General features: G+C 31.4%; 1 protein-coding gene across 2 annotated transcripts; it reads left to right on the top strand.

Moving 5' to 3' along the window:
- Positions 1–12643: 12643 nt before the first annotated feature.
- On the top strand, positions 12644–21701 carry LOC141392612 (uncharacterized). Of its 2 annotated transcripts, XM_073965544.1 has the most exons (3): positions 12644–12973; positions 13040–13735; positions 20834–21701. In XM_073965544.1, the coding sequence occupies exons 1-3, from the start codon at positions 12901–12903 to the stop codon at positions 21316–21318; spliced, it is 1254 nt and encodes a 417-aa protein (XP_073821645.1). In that variant the 5' UTR covers positions 12644–12900; the 3' UTR covers positions 21319–21701. The 2 variants fall into 2 exon arrangements, with proteins under 2 accessions (XP_073821645.1, XP_073821646.1); XM_073965545.1 differs by having other exon boundaries at positions 12662–13735.
- Positions 21702–24888: the final 3187 nt, after the last annotated feature.

The raw sequence follows: 24888 nt of genomic DNA, 5'->3' as shown, positions 1-24888 counted from the left end.
CTAAAAATTCATTTAAAAATCCACATTTTATGGCTGCTTAGGGTGGTCTAAAAATTCATTTAAAAATCCACATTTTATGGCTGCTTAGGGTGGTCTAAAAATTCATTTAAAAATCCACGTTTTATGGCTGCTTAGGGTGGTCTAAAAATTCATTTAAAAATCCACGTTTTATGGCTGCTTAGGGTGGTCTAAAAATTCATTTAAAAATCCACGTTTTATGGCTGCTTATGGTGGTCTAAAAATTCATTTAAAAATCCACGTTTTATGGCTGCTTAGAGTCTTATAAAAATACTTAAAAAATGCTCGTTTAAAACCTTTTTTGTGTGCTTTAAAAATAATTTTAAATTTTCTAAAAATACCTCTTCCAAGCCATATACATACATATGTATAAACATCATCATTAACGGTATTCTTACAAAAAGAATTGTCCCACTTTAGTGGTGCAATAACCCCACCATCACGACACGTAAATCTCAAACCATTCACACATCACATATCTTTAGTTGATTTGGAACATCTTGCATTCATAAAACAACAAACAGCTTCTACAACAAATAAAGCTACTGTAGTATCATTAAAATAACATAAAACTGAACTTTTCTTATTTCGGATTTTGTTTAATAGCCATAACCAATTAACACTTCATTTTCATAGGCCTGCTTACAATTAGCCAGTCCCCGACTACACTTAGAGCGGAACATCTTTCGAACGCAAAACGTTGAATGTCACTTCACATGGTCAGTTAATGCCATAAAGTTGACGACGAAGATGAGACAGGCTTAAACTAGCCGCTATACTATATTTAATAAAAAAATATCAACAACCCTCTATGTTCTACATGCTAGCGAGTCGCAGCCATACGAAAACAATTTCCGTTTCGGTTCAGGGCAACAAATGTTTACATTGATTGCTAGATTTGTGAGTTTTAAGCATAAAAACAAATTTAATGTTTATTTTAACAAATTTTTATTTAATTTTTTTGTTTAGAATCAATGGCGGCGATGACAAACAACAGCGTTTAAAATGACAATGACAACCAGAACTCCAAAGCGTGGAGATGTGTTGTGTGCCGTTCTAACTAAAAACAAAATCTCATCCACAATAACAACAACAAATACAAAAAATAATAACGATTAACATTGAAATGGTAACTATAAGTTCATACATTCATAATTCATACATGTTTGGATTTATCATTTCAATGGAGGTGGAGTGGAGCTAGGGAGCCAAACGTCGTACTAAGTATTTGTTTTCCGACTTTAGAATTATTTCGTGGATACACAAATTTACTTTCTAAATTCCAACAATACAGTTAGTTATTCTAACGGGGTGCAGGTGTGTGTGTTTGTTATTGTGTATGATGTTCGGAATAATCAATATTTTTACAATAAATTAGATATAATTATGGATCATAGCATATAGGAAGTAGCTGCTAAAGCCCAAGTAGCTTAAGATGCTCTTAATTCTTATGGCAAATATGGAGATAGGTAGATTGGATTATTTCGATTCTTAAAAGTATTTTCAGAGGACGATAACCAGCCATAAAACGTGGATTTTTAAATGAATTTTTAGAGGACCCTAAGCACACAACAAACATGGATTCTTAAATTAATTTTTAGACGACCCTAAGCACCCATAAAACGTGGATTTTTAAATTAATTTTTAGACCACCCTAAGCAGTCATAAAACGTGGATTTTTCAATGAATTTTTAGACCACCCTAAGCAGTCATAAAACGTGGATTTTTAAATTAATTTTTAGACCACCCTAAGCAGCCATAAAACGTGGAATTTTAAATTAATTTTTGGACCACCCTAAGCAGCCATAAAACGTGGATTTTTAAATGAATTTTTAGACCACCCTAAGCAGCCATAAAACGTGGATTTTTAAATGAATTTTTAGACCACCCTAAGCAGCCATAAAACGTGGATTTTTAAATGAATTTTTAGACCACCCTAAGCAGCCATAAACGTGGATTTTTAAATGAGTTTTTGGACCACTCTAAGCAGCCGTAAAACGTGGATTTTTAAATGAATTTTTAGACCACCCTAAGCAGCCATAAACGTGGATTTTTAAATGAGTTTTTAGACCACTCTAAGCAGCCGTAAAACGTGGATTTTTAAATGAATTTTTAGACCACCCTAGGATTTTTAAATTAATTTTTAGACCACCCTAGGATTTTTAAATAAATTTTTAGACCACCCTAAGCAGCCATAAAACGTGGATTTTTAAATTAATTTTTAGACCACCCTAGGATTTTTAAATTAATTTTTAGACCACCCTAAGCAGCCATAAAACGTGGATTTTTAAATTAATTTTTAGACCACCCTAAGCAGCCATAAAACATGGATTTTTAAATGAATTTTTAGACCACCCTAAGCAGCCATAAAACGTGGATTTTTCAATGAATTTTTAGACCACCCTAAGCAGCCATAAAACCTGGATTTTTAAATGAATTTTTAGACCACCCTAAGCAGCCATAAACGTGGATTTTTAAATGAGTTTTTAGACCACTCTAAGCAGCCGTAAAACGTGGATTTTTAAATGAATTTTTAGACCACCCTAGGATTTTTAAATTAATTTTTAGACCACCCTAGGATTTTTAAATTAATTTTTAGACCACCCTAAGCAGCCATAAAACGTGGATTTTTAAATAAATTTTTAGACCACCCTAAGCAGCCATAAAACATGGATTTTTAAATTAATTTTTAGACCACCCTAAGCAGCCATAAAACGTGGATTTTTAAATTAATTTTTAGACCACCCTAAGCAGCCATAAAACGTGGATTTTTAAATTAATTTTTAGACCACCCTAAGCAGCCATAAAACGTGGATTTTTAAATTAATTTTTAGACCACCCTAAGCAGCCATAGAACGTGGATTTTTAAATTAATTTTTAGACCACCCTAAGCAGCCATAAAACGTGGATTTTTAAATTAATTTTTAGACCACCCTAAGCAGCCATAAAACGTGGATGTTTAAATGAATTTTTAGACCACCCTAAGCAGCCATAAAACGTGGATTTTTAAATTAATTTTTAGACCACCCTATGAGACCACCCTAAGCAGCCATAACACGTGGATTTTTAAATTAATTTTTAGACCACCCTAAGCAGCCATAAAACGTGGATTTTTAAATGAATTTTTAGACCACCCTAAGCAGCCATAAAACGTGGATTTTTAAATGAATTTTTAGACCACCCTAAGCAGCCATAAAACGTGGATTTTTAAATGAATTTTTAGACCACCCTAAGCAGCCATAAAACGTGGATTTTTAAATGAATTTTTAGACCACCCTAAGCAGCCATAAAACGTGGATTTTTAAATTAATTTTTAGACCACCCTAAGCAGCCATAAAACGTGGATTTTTAAATTAATTTTTAGACCACCCTAAGCAGCCATAAAACGTGGATTTTTAAATTAATTTTTAGACCACCCTAAGCAGCCATAAAACGTGGATTTTTAAATTAATTTTTAGACCACCCTAAGCAGCCATAAAACGTGGATTTTTAAATTAATTTTTAGACCACCCTAAGCAGCCATAAAACGTGGATTTTTAAATGAATTTTTAGACCACCCCTAAGCAGCCATAAAACGTGGATTTTTAAATTAATTTTTAGACCACCCTAAGCAGCCATAAAACGTGGATTTTTAAATTAATTTTTAGACCACCCTAAGCAGCCATAAAACGTGGATTTTTAAATGAATTTTTAGACCACCCTAAGCAGCCATAAAACGTGGATTTTTAAATGAATTTTTAGACCACCCTAAGCAGCCATAAAACGTGGATTTTTAAATGAATTTTTAGACCACCCTAAGCAGCCATAAAACGTGGATTTTTAAATGAATTTTTAGACCACCCTAAGCAGCCATAAAACGTGGATTTTTAAATGAATTTTTAGACCACCCTAAGCAGCCATAAAACGTGGATTTTTAAATTAATTTTTAGACCACCCTAAGCAGCCATAAAACGTGGATTTTTAAATTAATTTTTAGACCACCCTAAGCAGCCATAAAACGTGGATTTTTAAATTAATTTTTAGACCACCCTAAGCAGCCATAAAACGTGGATTTTTAAATTAATTTTTAGACCACCCTAAGCAGCCATAAAACGTGGATTTTTAAATGAATTTTTAGACCACCCTAAGCAGCCATAAAACGTGGATTTTTAAATGAATTTTTAGACCACCCTAAGCAGCCATAAAACGTGGATTTTTAAATTAATTTTTAGACCACCCTAAGCAGCCATAAAACGTGGATTTTTAAATTAATTTTTAGACCACCCTAAGCAGCCATAAAACGTGGATTTTTAAATTAATTTTTAGACCACCCTAAGCAGCCATAAAACGTGGATTTTTAAATGAATTTTTAGACCACCCTAAGCAGCCATAAAACGTGGATTTTTAAATGAATTTTTAGACCACCCTAAGCAGCCATAAAACGTGGATTTTTAAATGAATTTTTAGACCACCCTAAGCAGCCATAAAACGTGGATTTTTAAATGAATTTTTAGACCACCCTAAGCAGCCATAAAACGTGGATTTTTAAATTAATTTTTAGACCACCCTAAGCAGCCATAAAACGTGGATTTTTAAATTAATTTTTAGACCACCCTAAGCAGCCATAAAACGTGGATTTTTAAATGAATTTTTAGACTACCCTAAGCAGCCATAAAACGTGGATTTTTAAATGAATTTTTAGACCACCCTAAGCAGCCATAAAACGTGGATTTTTAAATGAATTTTTAGACCACCCTAAGCAGCCATAAAACGTGGATTTTTAAATGAATTTTTAGACCACCCTAAGCAGCCATAAAACGTGGATTTTTAAATTAATTTTTAGACCACCTTAAGCAGCCATAAAACGTGGATTTTTAAATTAATTTTTAGACCACCCTAAGCAGCCATAAAACGTGGATTTTTAAATTAATTTTTAGACCACCCTAAGCAGCCATAAAACGTGGATTTTTAAATTAATTTTTAGACCACCTTAAGCAGCCATAAAACGTGGATTTTTAAATTAATTTTTAGACCACCCTAAGCAGCCATAAAACGTGGATTTTTAAATTAATTTTTAGACCACCCTAAGCAGCCATAAAACGTGGATTTTTAAATTAATTTTTAGACCACCCTAAGCAGCCATAAAACGTGGATTTTTAAATTAATTTTTAGACCACCCTAAGCAGCCATAAAACGTGGATTTTTAAATTAATTTTTAGACCACCCTAAGCAGCCATAAAACGTGGATTTTTAAATTAATTTTTAGACCACCCTAAGCAGCCATAACACGTGGATTTTTAAATTAATTTTTAGACCACCCTAAGCAGCCATAACACGTGGATTTTTAAATTAATTTTTAGACCACCCTAAGCAGCCATAAAACGTGGATTTTTAAATTCATTTTTAGACCACCCTAAGCAGCCATAATACGTGGATTTTTAAATGATTTTTTAGACCACCCTAAGCAGCCATAAAACGTGGATTTTTAAATTAATTTTTAGACCACCCTAAGCAGCCATAAAACGTAGATTTTTAAATGGATTTTTAGACCACCCTAAGCAGCCATAAAACGTAGATTTTTAAATTAATTTTTAGAGCACCCTAAGCAGCCATAAAACGTGGATTTTTAAATTAGTTTTTCGTGGAATTTTAAAAGAATTTTTAGAGCTACCCAAAGTTCCCCTTCTTTCTTCATATATCACCCTGAAATTTCTTCCACTGCATCTAATTGATCGATTAGTTTTTATTGAAAGTAATTTTGCCGGCATTTAGATACGAAAACATGTCGCATCTAATAGAATTTTATGTATTTAATCAATTATCATTATTATGATCCCCAGCATTATTTCGTAATAACCACATGAACTGGAAAATTTCAACAACATTTGCCATAGTTATGTCGTTAAAGAAGAACCAGCTACACGCTCATTAGAACGGACATCGGTAGCAAATCGTGTTTTTTGATGATGATGCGTTTTGTGTTAAGGCCTAAAGATTGAGCACTTCAACAATTTAATGTTTTTTCTCGAACCAAGAAAATTGTTGCAATTCTAATGCAGTTTTAACAGCAACAATGGCAGTTCAATGACTTTCAGTAACTTGCCGTTGTGAAAGGAAGAAAATCTGGAAAAATGCTTGTTAGAATTTTGCGGTCTTTTTTTAGTTTTTTTTTTTACCAGAGAAAGGAATGCAGATGGAACAAGTTTTAGGTGCATAGGAGTTGGGGTTTTTTCAAGTGGATGTTATTTTTGTGGTGTATAGATAAATCGTTAGAATAATGATGGAGGCTTTGAAACAAAAAAAAAAACTTGATTTTCAACATTGATTATTTTCCGCAGAATAAAAGAGAATTTATGGGGGAAGCTAATAATTTTCTAATACAAATGTGTTATGGGAAAAGACTTTGGAATGGAATTTGGTAGGCCCTCCCTGATGAACGAGTGGGTGGATGTGACTTGACAATTATCGACTATCGGTATACCAAAGTGACGGTCTTATGATTGTTGTCGTCGTTTTCAAAGGTGTAGAATGTCACACAAAACCCTCCATCAGCCTATGATTTAATGGGCGTTTTATTTTTGCTAAAAAACACATTAATTACAGGTTTAATTCTTAAAGAAAGGTGGAGAATATTTAGGGGTTATGTCACCTGCATTGCCTCCAAGTATATTAAATTTCACATAGTTATCCAAGTTGCCAAAAAAGTATTTTAAATATCCACGTTTTATGACGCCTTGGGTCCTCTAAAAAATTCTTTAAAAAATCCACGATTTATGACGCCTTGGGTCCCCTAAAAATTCTTTTAAAAAACCCACATTCTATGTCGCCTTGGGTTCTCTAAAAATTCTTTAAAAAAATCGTGTTTTATGTTGCCTTGGTTCCTCTAAAAATTCTTTTAAAAAATCCACGTTTTATGTCTCTAAAAATTCTTTTTAAAAGCCATGTTTTATGTCGCCTTGGGTGTTCTAAAAATTATTTTTAAAAATCCAAGTTTAAGTCGCCTTGGGTCCTCTAAAAATTCTTCTTAAAAATCCACGTTTTATGTCGCCATGGGTCCTCTAAAAATCTTTTTCAAAATCCACGTTTTATGTCGCCTTGGGTCCTTTTGAAGTGTATTTTTAGGGTCCTCTAAAAGTGTATTTAAAAATCCATGTTTATTGTGGCCTTGGGTCTCCTAAAATTCTTTTAAAAATCCATGTTTTATGTCGCCTTGGGTCCTCTAAAAATTTATTTAAAAAATCCATGTTTAATGTTGTCTTGGTTCCTCTAAATATTTATTTAAAAAATTCACGTTTTATGTCGCCTTTGGTCCTCTAAAAAGTCTTTTAAAAAATCAAAGTTTTATGTCGCCTTGGGTCCTCTAAAAATTCTTTTAAAAAACCCACATTCTATGTCGCCTTGGGTCCCCTAAAAATTCTTTTAAAAAACCCACATTCTATGTCGCCTTGGGTCCCCTAAAAATTCTTTTAAAAAACCCACATTCTATGTCGCCTTGGGTCCTCTAAAAATTCTTTAAAAAAATCGTGTTTTATGTTGCCTTGGTTCCTCTAAAAATTCTTTTAAAAAAATCGTGTTTTATGTTGCCTTGGTTCCTCTAAAAATTCTTTTAAAAAAATCCACGTTTTATGTCACTTAGGTCCTCTAAAAATTCTTTTAAAAAATCCACGTTTTATGTCACTTTGGGTCCTCTAAAAATTCTTTTAAAAAATCCACGTTTTATGTCACTTTGGGTCCTCTAAAAATTCTTTTAAAAAATCCACGTTTTATGTCACTTTGGGTCCTCTAAAAATTCTTTTAAAAAATCCACGTTTTATGTCACTTTGGGTCCTCTAAAAATTCTTTTAAAAAATCCACGTTTTATGTCACTTTGGGTCCTCTAAAAATTCTTTTAAAAAATCCACGTTTTATGTCACTTTGGGTCCTCTAAAAATTCTTTTAAAAAATCCACGTTTTATGTCACTTTGGGTCCTCTAAAAATTCTTTTAAAAAATCCACGTTTTATGTCACTTTGGGTCCTCTAAAAATTCTTTTAAAAAAATCCACGTTTTATGTCACTTTGGGTCCTCTAAAAATTCTTTTAAAAAATCCACGTTTTATGTATCTTTGGGTCCTCTAAAAATTCTTTTAAAAAATCCAAGTTTTATGTCACTTTGGGTCCTCTAAAAATTATTTTAAAAAATCCACGTTTTATGTATCTTTGGGTCCTCTAAAAATTCTTTTAAAAAATCCACGTTTTATGTCTCTTTGGGTCCTCTAAAAATTATTTTAAAAAATCCACGTTTTATGTATCTTTGGGTCCTCTAAAAATTCTTTTAAAAAATCCACGTTTTATGTCTCTTTGGGTCCTCTAAAAATTATTTTAAAAAATCCACGTTTTATGTCTCTTTGGGTCCTCTAAAAATTATTTTAAAAAATCCACGTTTTATGTCTCTTTGGGTCCTCTAAAAATTCTTTTAAAAAATCCACGTTTTATGTCTCTTTGGGTCCTCTAAAAATTCTTTTAAAAAATCCACATTTCATGTATCTTTGGGTCCTCTAAAAATTATTTTAAAAAATCCACGTTTTATGTCTCTTTGGGTCCTCTAAAAATTCTTTTAAAAAATCCACATTTCATGTATCTTTGGGTCCTCTAAAAATTATTTTAAAAAATCAACGTTTTATGTCACTTTGGGTCCTCTAAAAATTATTTTAAAAAATCCACGTTTTATGTCACTTTGGGTCCTCTAAAAATTATTTTAAAAAATCCACGTTTTATGTCACTTTGGGTCCTCTAAAAATTATTTTAAAAAAATCCACGTTTTATTGTCACTTTGGGTCCTCTAAAAATTATTTTAAAAAATCCACGTTTTATGTCACTTTGGGTCCTCTAAAAATTCTTTTAAAAAATCCACGTTTTATGTCTCTTTGGGTCCTCTAAAAATTCTTTTAAAAAATCCACGTTTTATGTCTCTTTGGGTCCTCTAAAAATTCTTTTAAAAAATCCACGTTTTATGTCTCTTTGGGTCCTCTAAAAATTCTTTTAAAAAATCCACGTTTTATGTCTCTTTGGGTCCTCTAAAAATTCTTTTAAAAATTCCACGTTTTATGTCACTTTGGGTCCTCTAAAAATTCTTTTAAAAATTCCACGTTTTATGTCTCTTTGGGTCCTCTAAAAATTCTTTTAAAAATTCCACGTTTTATGTCTCTTTGGGTCCTCTAAAAATTCTTTTAAAAATTCCACGTTTTATGTCTCTTTGGGTCCTCTAAAAATTCTTTTAAAAAATCCACGTTTTATGTCACTTTGGGTCCTCTAAAAATTCTTTTAAAAAATCCACGTTTTATGTCTCTTTGGGTCCTCTAAAAATTCTTTTAAAAAATCCACATTTTATGTATCTTTGGGTCCTCTAAAAATTATTTTAAAAAATCCACGTTTTATGTCACTTTGGGTCCTCTAAAAATTCTTTTAAAAAATCCACGTTTTATGTCACTTTGGGTCCTCTAAAAATTCTTTTAAAAAATCCACGTTTTATGTCACTTTGGGTCCTCTAAAAATTCTTTTAAAAAATCCACGTTTTATGTCACTTTGGGTCCTCTAAAAATTCTTTTAAAAAATCCACGTTTTATGTCACTTTGGGTCCTCTAAAAATTCTTTTAAAAAATCCACGTTCTATGTCACTTTGGGTCCTCTAAAAATTCTTTTAAAAAATCCACGTTTTATGTCACTTTGGGTCCTCTAAAAATTCTTTTAAAAATCCACGTTTTATGTCACTTTGGGTCCTCTAAAAATTCTTTTAAAAAATCCACGTTTTATGTCACTTTGGGTCCTCTAAAAATTCTTTTAAAAAATCCACGTTTTATGTCACTTTGGGTCCTCTAAAAATTCTTTTAAAAAATCCACGTTTTATGTCACTTTGGGTCCTCTAAAAATTCTTTTAAAAAATCCACGTTTTATGTCACTTTGGGTCCTCTAAAAATTCTTTTAAAAATCTACGTTTTATGTCACTTTGGGTTCTCTAAAAATTCTTTTAAAAATCCACGTCTTATGTCTTCTTGGGTCCTCTAAAAATTCTTTTAAAAATCCACGTTTTATGTCTCTTTGGGTCCTCTAAAAATTCTTTTAAAAAATCCACGTTTTATGTCGCCTGTGGTCCTCAAAAATTTTATTTAAAAAATCCACGTTTTATGTCTCTTTGGGTCCTCAAAAAATTTATTTAAAAAATCCACGTTTAAAATTTGGTTTCGGTCCTCCAAAAATTCGCTTAAAAATCCGCGTTTAATGGCCGCTTTGTGTCCTGTAGTCAAACACGTTGTACCATTTGCACCTGTTGTTGACACACACTCACAGAATAACCTCTACATTGGCATCACCTTTACATACATATTCCAAAGAGATTATTTGCAATCTAATATCCCATATCAGTGTCCAGTATCTGAGGTGTACATGAAATTGTTAATGTTACAAATACACAGCAAAAACAACAAGCAACGGTATGAAAAGAAAGCCTGTATATGCCTTGCACAAATGAAGCTCTGGTTAGTATCAGAGCATCATCTTCAAAATAACTTGAGATTCCCATGAAGCCGCCGCAGCATCATTCGTTGTACACAGTCCATCATTGTAACCTGAGTACATTGTTAGCACGACTCGCTGACCACAGGTATTCTTTGTGGTGTCGCGTGAGTGAATCTTAAACGTTTAACCTGTTGTTGTCAACAAAAATTCGGCCAGCGATTCACATCGACTTGGCGAAAGTCAACAAAGCTCGCAAATAATGACAAGCAACAACATTTCAGCAGCGATTGCGTTTAGCAGAGAACATTGTTGCTATGGTTAGGAGTTATGAGACAATCCATAAAAAAATTCTTTTAAAAATCCACGCTTAAGATGTGGTTTGGGTGCTGTAAAAATTCTTTTAAAAGTCCACGCTTAAGATGTGGTTTGGGTGCTGTAAAAATTCTTTTAAAAATCCACGCTTAAGATGTGGTTTGGGTGCTGTAAAAATTCTTTTAAAAATCCACGCTTAAGATGTGGTTTGGGTGCTGTAAAAATTCTTTTAAAAGTCCACGCTTAAGATGTGGTTCGGGTGCTGTAAAAATTCTTTTAAAAATCCACGCTTAAGATGTGGTTTGGGTGCTGTAAAAATTCTTTTAAAAATCCACGCTTAAGATGTGGTTTGGGTGGTGTAAAAATTCTTTTAAAAGTCCACGCTTAAGATGTGGTTTGGGTGCTGTAAAAATTCTTTTAAAAATCCACGCTTAAGATGTGGTTTGGGTGCTGTAAAAATTCTTTTAAAAATCCACGCTTAAGATGTGGTTTGGGTGCTGTAAAAATTCTTTTAAAAATCCACGCTTAAGATGTGGTTTGGGTGCTGTAAAAATTCTTTTAAAAGTCCACGCTTAAGATGTGGTTTGGGTGCTGTAAAAATTCTTTTAAAAATCCACGCTTAAGATGTGGTTTGGGTGCTGTAAAAATTCTTTTAAAAATCCACGCTTAAGATGTGGTTTGGGTGCTGTAAAAATTCTTTTAAAAATCCACGCTTAAGATGTGGTTTGGGTGCTGTAAAAATTCTTTTAAAAGTCCACGCTTAAGATGTGGTTTGGGTGCTGTAAAAATTCTTTTAAAAATCCACGCTTAAGATGTGGTTTGGGTGCTGTAAAAATTCTTTTAAAAATCCACGCTTAAGATGTGGTTTGGGTGCTGTAAAAATTCTTTTAAAAATCCACGCTTAAGATGTGGTTTGGGTGCTGTAAAAATTCTTTTAAAAATCCACGCTTAAGATGTGGTTTGGGTGCTGTAAAAATTCTTTTAAAAATCCACGCTTAAGATGTGGTTTGGGTGCTGTAAAAATTCTTTTAAAAATCCACGCTTAAGATGTGGTTTGGGTGCTGTAAAAATTCTTTTAAAAATCCACGCTTAAGATGTGGTTTGGGTGCTGTAAAAATTCTTTTAAAAATCCACGCTTAAGATGTGGTTTGGGTGCTGTAAAAATTCTTTTAAAAATCCACGCTTAAAATGTGGTTTGGGTGCAGTAAAAATTCTTTTAAAAATCCACGCTTAAAATGTGGTTTGGGTGCTGTAAAAATTCTTTTAAAAATCCACGCTTAAAATGTGGTTTGGGTGCTGTAAAAATTCTTTTAAAAATCCACGCTTAAAATGTGGTTTGGGTGCAGTAAAAATTCTTTTAAAAATCCACGCTTAAAATGTGGTTTGGGTGCTGTAAAAATTCTTTTAAAAATCCACGCTGTGGTGATGTGGTTTGGGTGCTGTAAAAATTCTTTAAAAATCCACGCCTAAAATGTGGTTTGGGTTCTGTAAAAAATTCTTTTAAAAATCCACGCCTAAAATGTGGTTTGGGTGCTGTAAACAATTCTTTTAAAAATCCACGCCTAAAATGTGGTTGGGGTGCTGTAAAAAATTCTTTTAAAAATACACCATTGGAAAGTTGTTTGGGATTGGTTCATATCTCGAACTATTCACATGCCGCCAGTTAGGGTGCTTGTAATCCGATAGTGGTCAAGTATTTCGCGGATCTCACGCATTCGCAGCAGCATCGCTGTTGCGACACCGTTTAACTCTCATTAGCTCTCTCCCTGATCGCGAGATCGCTGCCGCTATTTGTTTGAGTAGAACCCACCAAAACGAAGTGTTAACTTGGCCAACAGTAGAGCAATGTGAACAGTTTAACGCGGATTGAGCAACGGTCAAGAACATTTACGGAATCGTTGTTACCTGCTACCTGTTTAGCAGTCGGTTGTATCTTTGTGAGTGTGCGCGGAGCCAATTGTTTTGGCCAAGTGAAAGGAAAGAAAGTTGTGGAATATTTTTTGTTTTGTATTTCAAACAGTGGTGCTTTTGCAAATTCTATAGAAAGAGAAATCTATTTCGGGAAGAAAACAAAGAAACGAATCATTAAAAATTCAATAATGAATTATATAATAATATGGATGGCCTGTATGGGCTTGGCAGCAGCTGCAATTGGACGACCTGCATATGGAGGTACGGTGACATTAGAAACCACAACTTCTAATTTGAATGAAAAATTATCTGAAAGTTTGTTTAAAGATGATTCCTCATCATCATCTTCTTCCTCCACATCATCATCCTCATCATCCACCTCTACCACCACTACCACGGAGTCCATGAAAGATCCTGGCTTGATACAAGAAGTGGTTTCTGAATTACCCGTTACCTTGCCAGGTATTATCCAAGAATTGGATGCACCCAAACGTCGTGTCATTACCTATGATCAGCGGCAAGAGGGTCAGTATAACATTCGGGCTGATTTGGATAATTTTATGTTCCTGTTAATACCAGCCGCACCAACAGACAGCTTCAATATTCTCGATATTTTGGGGAAATCAGGATCTCGTCGCACTCCTCATTCTTCGCTGAAGTCATCGAATAAAAAGAAATATTCTCCAAGTAATTCGGGCCTTAAGCCAGATGGTGGCTCCTTAAAATATCGCCAAGCAATGAAGAATCCTGAATATTTGCCAAGGCAAAGTGATCACTTGACTCCCTCGGCTAGGGTAGGAGATTTTATTGAAGGTCGTACACCATATCATGTGGACATTTCTGCAATGCACGATGGTGATGTTGAGATGCAGGCTAGATTGAATCCCGATAGACAAGTTGATGTTTTGCCACCACCCTCATATCCTTTGGCCTATCAACATTTGATGAAACCCTATTTGGAGGCGGATTCTACAGTTATACAGGCCCTGCCGCCAGCAGAGTTGGCAAGTCGGCCGAATGCAGGTAAGATTTTTTTAAAGAAATTTTTAGAGGACCCAAAGCACTCCACAAACCTAGATTTTTAAAATAATTTTTAGAGGATCCAAAACTTGGATTTTTAAAATAAATTTTATAGCACCAAACCGTGGACTAAAAAAATTAGAGGAACCAAAACGTGGATTTTTAACACAAAGTTTAGACGAACCAAAACGTGGATTTTTATCACAAATTTTAGAGGAACCTTTTAGAGAACCCAAATCGTAGATTTTTGAAGAAGTTTTAGAGAACCCAGAACGTGGATTTTTTAAAGAATTTTTAGAAGACCCAAGATGTGGATTTTTGATGAATTTCTAGAAGACATAAAACCTGGATTTTTAAAAAAATTTTAGAACATTTAAACGTGGATTTTTTATAGAATTTTTAGAACATTTAAACGTGGATTTTTACCGGAATTTTTAGAATATTTACACGATTTTTAACAAAAGTTTAAAATATTTTAGCAGGAATTTTGTATTTTTAGAGTGATTTTTTAAAAAAAATTGTTAGATTATTTTAACGTGAATTAACAGAATTTTTAAAGGATTTTAACTCGTGTTTTTACAGTATTCTTAGAGGACTTAAATGTGGATTTTTTAGAGGATTTTGACATGGGTTTTTTACGAATATCTAGAGGATTTTAACGTGGATGTTTAAATTTTTAGAGAATTTTATCGTGGATTTTTTAAAGAGTTTCTGGAGATTTTAATCGTGGATTTTTCAGGAATTTTTAGAATATTTAAACGTGAATTTCTACCAGAATTTTAGAAGATTTTAACGTGAATTTTTACCAGAATTTTAGGTGATTTTAACGTGAATTTTGTAAGTATGTTTAGAGGATTTTAGCATTTTTAGGGAGGAGGATTTTTTAAGGATTTTAATCTTTAATCTTTTACAAAGATTTAACATGGATTTTTTAAATAATTTTTAGAGGATTTTAACATGGTTTTTTTAATTTTTTAGAGGATTTTAACGATAATTTTTTAACAATTATTAGGGGATTCAAAAATTGATTTTTTTAACGATTTTAGAGGTTTTAAGTGTTTTTTAAACAATTTTTTTTATTTTAACGTGGATTTTTTAAAATTTTTTAGAGGAGTTTAACGTGGATTTTTTAAAGAATTTTTTAAAGGATTTTAATGTGGATTTTTGAAGGATGTTTACTTGGATTTTTAAAGAACTTCTAGAGAATTTCAACGTCGCTTTTTTATATATTTTTTGAGTATTTTGACGTGGATTTTTAAATAAGTTCTGAAGATTTTAACGTGAAATTTTTGAATAATTTTTATGGGATTTTGAAGTGGGTTTTTTAAAGAATTTTTAGAGGATTTTTTAATGAACTTTTTGAGGATTTTTGAAAAAAAAAATTAAAGGAATTTAAGGTGGATTTTTTAAAGAATTTTTAGAGTATTTTTTAAAGACTTCTTAGAGGAATTTAAAGTGGATTTTTTAAAAACATGTTTAAAGGATTTACGTGGAATGTTTTAAAGAATTTTTGGAGGACTTTAACGTGGGGTTTAAAACAATTTTTAGAGGATTTTAACGTGGATTTTTTAATAATTTGTTGAGGATATTAACGTTGGATTATTTTAAGAAAATTTTAAAGAATTTTCATTTTAAAGAATTTTTGGAGGATTTTACACGGATTTTTTTTTAAAAAAAGTTTGAGGGTATTGTAGTGAAATTAAATCAAAAAAAAAAAAAAAAAAATTAGAGGACTTTAACGTGGATTTTTAAAAGAATTTTTATCGTGGTTTTTTTAAAGAAGATTTTGTCGTGGATTTTGAAGAGAATTTTTAGGGGATTTAAAACTGGAGTTTTTTAAATATTTTAGAGAGAATTTAAATGTGGATTTAAAAAACAAAATTAGAAGATTTTAACGTTGTTTTTTTAAAGAATTTTTATAAGATCTTAACGTAGATTTTTTAAACAATTTTTAAAAGATTTTAACGTGTTTTTTTAAGAATTTTTATAAGATTTTAAGGTAGATTTTTTTAGAAGATTTTAACGTGGATTTTTTAAATAATTTTTAAAAATGTTAACGTGGACTTTTAAAAGAACTTTTGGATTTTTAAATGAATTTTTAGAAGATTTAACGTGGATTTTTTAAATTTTTAGTGTGGACTTTCGAGGATTTTTAGAGGATTTATCGAGTTTCTAGAGAATTTTAACGAATTTTTGAATATTTTAACGTGAAAATTTGCAAGACTTTTTAGAGGACTTAGAAGTGGATTTTTTAAAGAATTTTTAGAGGACATTGAAGTGGTGTTTTTTAAGAATTTTTTGAGGATGGATTTTTAAAGAATTTGTAGAGTATTTTAACGTGGATTTTTAAAGAATTTTTAGAGGATTTCAATTTGGCTGTTTTAAAGAATTTTTCGAGGATATTTTAAACATTTTTTAAGGATTTTGACGTGAAATTTTTAAAGAATATTAGAGGATTACAACACGGATTTTTTTTAAGATTTTAGAGGATTTGAAGTGAATTTTTAACGAATTTTTGAGGATTTTAACATGGATTTTTTTAAAGAATTTTTAGAGGATTTTAACGGGGTTTTTATTAAGAACTGTTTGTGTATTTTTTAAAGAATTTGTAGAGGAACTTTTTAAGTACTTTTTAAAGAATTGTTAGAGGATTTTAACATGGACTTTTAAACAAATTTTAGAGGACTTTAAGTGGATTTTTTAAAGATTTTTGTAAAGGATATCAATGTTCATTTTTTGAAGGATTTGAAGAATTTCTAGGGGATTTCAACGTGTTTTTTTTTTTAAAAGAATTTTTGGAATATTTTTAAACACTTTTTAAGGATTTTGACGTGAAATCTGTATGGGATTTTTTAAGGTTTTTTGGAGGATTTTGAAGTGAATTTTTAAAAGATTTTAACATGGATTTTTTAAAGAATTTTTAGAGGATTTTAACGGCGATTTTATTAAGAACTTTTTGAGTATTTTTTAAAGAATTTTTAGAGGAACTTTCTGAACATTTATTAAAGAATTTTTAGAGAATTTTAATATGGATTTTTAACATGGATTTTTAAAGAATTTTTTGAGGATTTTACGTGGATTTTTTAAAGAATTTTTGGGGGCTTTTAACGTTAATTTTCAAAAGAATTTTTAGAGGATTTAAACCTGGAGTTTTTTTCAAATATTTTAGAGAGAATTTAAACGTGGATTTAAAAAACAAAATTAGAAGATTTTAACGTTGTTTTTTTAAAGAATTTTTATAAGATCTTAACGTAGATATTTTAAATAATTTTTAAAAGATTTTAACGTGGTTTTTTTTAAGAATTTTTATACGATTTTAAGGTAAATTTTTTAGAAGATTTTAACGTGGATTTTTTAAATAATTTTTAAAAATGTTAACGTGGACTTTTAAAAGAACTTTTGGATTTTTAAATAAATTTTTAGAAGATTTAACGTGGATTTTTTAAATTTTTAGTGTGGACTTTCGAGGATTTTTAGAGGATTTATCGAGTTTCTAGAGAATTTTAACGTGGATTTTTATAGAATGTTTAGGGGATTTTTAAAGGATCTTTACTGAATTTTATGGTAGATTTTTATAGAATGTTTAGAGGATTTTAAGGGGATTTTTTTAAGAATCTTTACTGAATTTTGTCGTGGATTTTTTAAAGAGTTTTTTGGAGGAATTAACGTGGATTTTAAAAAAGTTTTAGAGGTTTTTTTACGTGGATTTAAAAAATTATAGGATTTTAACGTGGATTTTTGAAGTATTCTTGGAGAATTTTAATGAATTTTTGAGGATTTTGTAAAGAATTTTTATAGGATTTTTACGTGGGGGTTTTACGATTTTTATAGGATTTTATCGTGGATTTTTTAAATAATTTTTTGGGGATTTTATCGTGGATTTGTTAAAGGATTTTTGGGGGATTTTATCGTGTTTTTTTAAAGAATTTTTAGAGGATGTTTTAAGGAATTTAGGGGGATTTAAACGTAGACGTTAAGAGAATTTTTCGTGTTTTTTAAAATAATTTTTGCTGGAATTTTTAAAGAATTTCCGATGATTTTAACGTGAATTTTTTTAAAGAACTTTTCGTGTTTTTTTAAAGAATCGTTACGTGGATTTTTTTTATAGAATTTTAACGCTGATTTTTTTAAAGAATTTTTCATGGAGAGTGGTTTTTACGTGAGTTTTTTAAAGAATTTAAAGATTTTAAAGTAATTTTTTAAACATTTTTGTACGTGGATTTTTTAGAGAATTTTCCGAGGATTTTGAAGTAAATTTTCTTAAAGAATTTGTATGTGCTTTTGTTTAAGACTTTTACGTAAATTTGTTAATATTTACGTGAATTTGTTAAGAATTTTTACGTGGATTTTTTTAAAAATTTTAAGTGGATTTTTTAAAGAATTTTTAATTAGATTTTTTAAGAATTGTTTATAGGATTTTTTTGTGGATTCTTTAAAGAATTATTAGAGTTATTATTGTATTTTTTTTAAGATTTTTTTATAGGATTTTATCGTAAATTTTTTTAAAGACTTTTGAGTAGATTTTATCCTATTTTTATACCCTACTCCACTATGTGGAAAGGGTATTATAAGTTTGTTTCGGTAAAAATGCATGTAACACCGCGAAATATTCGTCGGAGACCCCCAATGTGGTATACCAATCTTCATATCTCGGCGGGATAACGCGATTTTGAGATGTGTGTCCATCCGTCCGTGTGTCCGTCTGTCCATTATAAATTGTAATCAATCTCCAGGCCGCACTTATGGACCGATCGCCACGAAATTTGGTATGGAGGTCGGTTTTACATCAGAATAGATCGCTATTTTAATTGGTGATGATCGTGAAACATTTAGCGGGTTAAATGGACCAAAAACATAATTTTTATTCGAGTTTGTAGATGCTCTGTAGGTCGCAATAATAGGCAGATCGCCTCGATTTAAATAAGGTAAGACTATATGGCAAAGATGAAGCTTGCAATTTGAGATGGCGAGCAGATAATATTTAGAGGGTTAAATGGACCAAAACTTTTTGTTTCTTTGTTTTTTTTACACTTTTTTCTCCGATTCTTGTCCACTGATATCGAATCGCCCAAACATTAAGGGTACCGTCAACTACAAAAATGTACCTGAGATTTCAATAAACATCTTTCTAGAACATATAAAGATTCAGGGGTAAAGGTGTAGGGTATTACATGGTCGACCCCGTCCGACTATAGCATTGGCTTACTTGTTCTATTTTAAATTTGTAGAAGATTTTATCGTGGATTTTTCAAAGAATATTAGAGGATTTCATGGCGTTTATTTTTTTAGATTTTTTAAACAATTTTTAGAGGGTTTTTAAAGAATTTTCACGTGGATTTTTTAACGGTTTTTTGAGGATTTTAACGTAGAATTTTAAAGAATTTAAGGTGGATTTTTTAAGAGTTTTTTTAGAGAATTTTTATGCGGATCTTTTGAAGGATGTTTACGTGAATTTTTTAAGATTTTTTATGATTTTTTTTCGTGGATTTTTTAAGAATTTTACGTGGATTTTTTAAAGAATTTTACGTGAATTTTTAATTGGATTTTTACTTTGAAGATGATTTTTCAATGATTCTTTTAACGTGGTGTTTCTTAAGAATTATTTATCGTGGATTCTTTAAAGAATTATTAGAGGTTTTATCGTGGTTACCCATTTTAAATTTTTAGAAGATTTTGTTGTGGATTTTTTTAAAGATTTTTTGGAAGATGTTATCGTAGATTTTTTAAAGACTTTTTAGAAGTTTTTATCGTGTTTTTTTCTATTTAAATTTTTTAGGGGATTTTATCGTGGATTTTTTATAGAATATTAGAGAATTGTATAGTGTTTATTTTTAATTTATAGAGGATTTTTAAAAATTTTTGCGAGAATTTTTTAAAGAAGTTTTACATGCATTTTTTTAAGAATTTTTACTTGAATTTTTAAAAGATCTTAACGTGGATTTTTTTAAAGAATTTTTAGACGACTTTACCGTGAAATTTTAAAGATTTTTAAAGGATTTTATTGTGGTTTTTTATGTTTTTTTTTGGGGGATTTAATAGTGAATTTAAAAAAAATTAGAGGATTTTGTCGTGTTTTGAGTGGATTTTAACGTCGATTTTTAAAGAATTTTTGGAGAATTTTTTGGGATTTGTTAATTGTTAGAGTTAATTTTATAGTGAATGTTTAAAGAATTTTTAGAGGATATTTACATTGATTTTTATTTACCTTTTCTGAGAATTTAAACGTGGGATCTTAAATTAATTTTGGATGACCCAAAGCAGATATCAATGTGGATTTTATAAAGAATTTTAGAGGACCCAAAGCAGATGTAAAATGTTGATTTTTGAAGGAATGTTAGTCCATCAAATTATAAACTGACACTCCAAAATTATTTCAAAAAATTCACGTTATTGGTAATTAATTACTTCTGAAAAATTCGCGTTATTGATAATAGGTTCAAATAATACCTCATCTGTTTCTTATCAACCCACCATGTGGTTATGTGGACCTTTGATCACATCACCCAATATGTCCATTACCACAAAATAATTATTTGTAATTTATTTTTAGCTTTTGCGGGTCTTCAAGAATATTTTCGATTATATATTAATTAGATAATTGCTTTTATTTAAATCTTGTCACAACTGGTTAATTAAAATATTGTCGATTAAAAGGTGTTCATTTATCGGATCTATTTTTTGTTAGAATATTCTCGGATTTTATTAAATGATAATTACATAAAATAGATAAATAAATAATTGATTTAATTAGTCGATCATTGTTTAGGCCTCATTCTTAATAGCAGAGATAATGATCGCAACTCTAGACCAATTAGGAATTTATTGAAATATATTTGTAGATCAGAAGTATTCTTGACATATCAGCTGCAAGTATGAATCTATTTAAATTTGTTTTTTCTTCAGAACCTAACATAGGAAGAAAATTTGATATTGATATTTAGAATAGTTATTTTCCTAGCTCATGAATCTAACCCAAGATGATGTACAAATTTATTTGTACTATATTTTTGTAACACTTTCCGTGCAATAAACGTTGCCATTTTTTGTAAAAATTAAAATCAAAAATCTTCAATAAACCCTTTTTTCTTCCCTTCTTTTCAGAATCCATTCAAAATCCCGGCTATTATCGCTTGGCACGCTACATAAGAGGCGACACCTATTTGGATTCAAATCGTTTGGGAGGAAGCAGCAGTACGTCATCACATGGCACTCCTCGGAGAATTGCACAAATTCCCATGTATCGTGCCGACATGTCTTTAGGTGCAGCCCAGCTATATCCACCAATTGATATACCACATTTCAATTTACCTTCTACGGCCCGCAGCTTTGACGATACCCCCTCGACATCAAGTGAAGTACTGGAATCAAAGCAGACCCTTGAAGGTGATGGCGATTTAAAATATGATGATGTCTTTTTACCCACCATACATATTCGCCCCCTGGAAGATGATTTAGAATTGGAGTTGCATACTGATGGCTTGATTGATGGTGAAGCCAAGGCTTTACTCAGTGATGGTATTGAACGTTGTGCTCCCGGCAAGAGACGTGATAGTTATGGGGTGTGCCGTGAAATTGAGGGTTATTAAAGAGAGAATGTGGAAGGGTTTTCTTTTAAAGGTTTGAATTACAAACCATGACTGCTTGTTTAAGATCTTATTTAAGTTTATTTTATAAGAGAAAGAAATATATTTTTTATTAATTTTTAATGAAATTTATTAAAATACATAAGTTTATTTTTTTAATTTAATTCTTTAATTATTTTAATTTAATTAAGAGCGATATAATTAATGGTTTTCTTCTTTTTTTTGGAGAAACTTATTAACGGTATTGCGTTTTAAAATGTTAGTTTTAGAAAATGTTTTCATTTGGTTTTAAATAGAAACTGTAACAAAAATGAGAAAAATATTTATTTTTAAGTTTTACCATTTTCATATTTAAATAAAATATTTTTTAAAATAACAAAATAAAATGTATTTTTTATTTTCTGTTTGGAATATATTGGGCTTCCAGAAGTCTTTTTGATTTTGTTACAGTCATACAATTTTGGAAAAAATATTTTAAAACTCTCCAGGTCTAATTGATTTACTGGTATATAAACACTTATTTTTTATTGCTTTTTACAAAAGATTTTTAAAGAACCTCTGGGACTATAATCGTACATTTTATTCCGTGATTCATTAAAGATATCGGAAATCTTCCAAATAAAACATTTTCTTTGGATATTTCGAACATATTTATTTGGTCAGGGCCTGAATCTGACCTATAAGGATGTATAAATTTATTTGTACAATTTATTTATTAAAGAAGATTTATTAAATAAGATTTTTCTATACCTCCAGGCTATAATCTTGAGTTTTATATGAAGATTTTTTGGGAATAATTTCCAGGACTCTAATTATGAAGGAGGACTTAAAAGGTAGGAGGTCTTTTTCCTAGAATGTCCATGAAATACAAGTGGATTTTTAGAAAGAAATTTTTATGGACTTTCGGGGCTGTAATCGTGAATTCTAAGGGATGATTTTTTCAACGATCTCAATTATTACGGATCTCAATCTCAATTATTACATGGATTTTCTAGAACCTGATACATGGCTATAATGTTTTAAGGGGGAGCGATACCGTTTTAAGGTGGCTACATGAACAAATGTTGGATGGATATTTTTATACCCCTAACGAAGCCTAAATACCTAATTTCAGCCATTTTGTTGGGATATGGAGGCCAGAACCTTAAAAATACCGAAAATCGGATGTACCACTCTATGGGGGCTATATGAAGGCGTGGACATATACCTACAAATTTCAATACTAAATAGCAAATTTTAGCCATGTCGGTGGGATATTGAGGGCATAATCATGAAAATACTATAAATCGGCATGTACCGTTCTAAGGGCCCATATAAAGGCGTGGACCTATACCGACTAATTTCAGGTGGAAATTTTTATACCCCTAACGAAGACAAATTAATTTCAGACATTTGGGTGTGATAATGAAGATAAAGCCGTGAAAATAAAAATAATAAAATCGGGAGGTACCGTTATATGGGGGCTGTATCAAATCGTGGAACATTAACCCTAAAACGTGATTTTATTTTTGGCAGATTTCTGGCGTTTAGGTACGATTTAGAATTTTGGTGTATTCGGCGACCTATAGTAGAATTTTATGGCAAATAATTTTGTGGAATATTTTGATCTGATACGGTCACTTTTTAAAGGAGATTATAAACGTTTTTAAAAAAGGGACCAAAAAGACCCCTTTAGTGACCCGCGTGAGGGTTAATTTTTTCATAAAAGGGTACCCCGCATTGTTGTCAGTAATATTGCCAAAGCCACTTTATACCTAAAATGCAAGGATTCCAAGGAATCTGATGTCGAATATTTGAAAACCTGTAGAAATGGGTGGAACTGGCCACGCCTATTTAGGTTACTTCCCGACATAAACTTTCAAAACGCCGATACACGTGTTTTTTTTTGGTCCTCTTTCATAATCTGTGCTGGGTTTCTTGTACTTTTAAAAAAGTTCAATTTTGTTGTACAGTGTTATGGTGGAGGATATAAAAACGATACACACGGTGCTCTTGAACCAACTTTAAATGAAAGGAGCTTACACGTGGGAAGTTTTTGCGGATTCTGAAACTAAAATGTTTATAGATGAAAAAAATCAAAAAAGCAAAAAAAAATCGCAGGAGGGCTTTTTAAATAATTCGCGGTCATAGTTCACATTTTTAGGGATTTTTTAGGTTTTCACGATTTTGCTGGGAAACCGCAAGCTTTATCAAAAAGGAACTATAGAAAATGTCGTAGCAGTGAAAATTCTCTACAAGATTGCCCTTTATGATATTTTCGTAGGTTTTACCATTTTTGAGATATAGAAGTTCAAATTGGGACAATTCACTGACTGTATCGCCTCCTTATAAAACAATGTCATGACTGCAATTTCCCAAAATAAACTTATATAACACAAAAATGGTACAACCTAGGAAAAAATTACGAACTTCAGTTTTGTAGAGAATTTTTACTACTATAAGATTTTCTCTAGTCCCATTTCGATAAGACTTACGGTTTTCAAGCAAAATGGTGAAATCCTAACAAAAAACCTAAAAATGTCACCTGAACTTCTATATCTAACAAGTAAAAAAGTATCAGTCGGCTTTGCCGACAGAGATATACCCTATGTGAATTGAAACTTTCATCTGCGGACAGATCGACACAATTGTTGAACTTTTGTGGGGGAGCTACCCTTAGGGAGGACCGATATGGACCACTTTAGAAGTTAAACTAAATTTCGACAAAATATTAGGAGATCGAAGCTTTGGACCAAATTGGCTGCCCCATTCAAGTCATATCGTCCTAGCATTTTAGTGAAATTTTTTAAATATATGGGAAGAAGTACCGGAAGTTGTGGACCGGTATTGCCCCATGAAACTATGTTTGGATATAACATGATGAAGACCAAATGTTGGACCAAATCGGTAGATCAGTTCGAGAGTTATCGTGTTCTACAGTCACTACATATGCTGCCATTGGGGTTTTTTACACTTTTCGGGCTGTTTTCTCAAGAACTATGGACATGCCCCTGAAAAAACTTTTACCGTCGTAATGGAGTTATCGAATGCAAATCGCTTCAATAAAAATCAAAGTGATTCGAGAGCAGGTCTTAAAGTAAACTTATCCGAAATTTTGTGAGATAGGTACCAGAAGGAGTAGACAAATATAGTCCATATTCGAACCTGATCTATATCTGGTAGATATATTAGGATCTGCAAGGTATGGATTACTTCAGTCACTCCCATCAAGAGTGATCGTGCGCACAATTTTTCCGAACATTTTTGAACTTTTGTGGGAGAGGTACCTGAAGGATATGGCTTATCTTCGAATTTAAACTATGTTTGGACAAAATATTACGAAGGCCAAATTTTGGACCGAATCGGCAAATCCGCTCGAGAGTTATCTTGCGCTCCATCCATAGGGGCTTTTTGCACCTTTCAGGCTATTTTCTCGGGAAGTATGGACTTGCCCCTGATGAAACTTGTGCCGTCGTATGGACGGCAGTGAATACAAGTTGCTAAAACAAAAATCACAGTGATTCGGGAAATGGCCCTAAACTGAACTTTTCCGAAAGCACATTTTGCCCGTATGAAAGTGTATATACCCTCGTT

The sequence above is a fragment of the Musca autumnalis genome, unplaced genomic scaffold (assembly GCF_047663935.1).
Source record: "Musca autumnalis isolate F117 unplaced genomic scaffold, ASM4766393v1 scaffold_2, whole genome shotgun sequence".
Classification (NCBI taxonomy): domain Eukaryota; kingdom Metazoa; phylum Arthropoda; class Insecta; order Diptera; family Muscidae; genus Musca; species Musca autumnalis.
Note: the sequence above shows the minus strand (reverse complement) of the source record. Positions and strands in the feature narration are given on the sequence as shown.

What these genes read in the sequence shown, in the direction of transcription:
- LOC141392612 (XM_073965545.1), top strand. Translation starts at nt 12,901, where the DNA reads ATGAATTATATAATAATATGGATGGCCTGTATGGGCTTGGCAGCAGCT. An exon ending in GGCAAGTCGGCCGAATGCAG is followed by an intron (nt 13,736 to 20,833) that starts GTAAGATTTTTT and finishes CCTTCTTTTCAG; the next exon opens with AATCCATTCAAAATCCCGGC.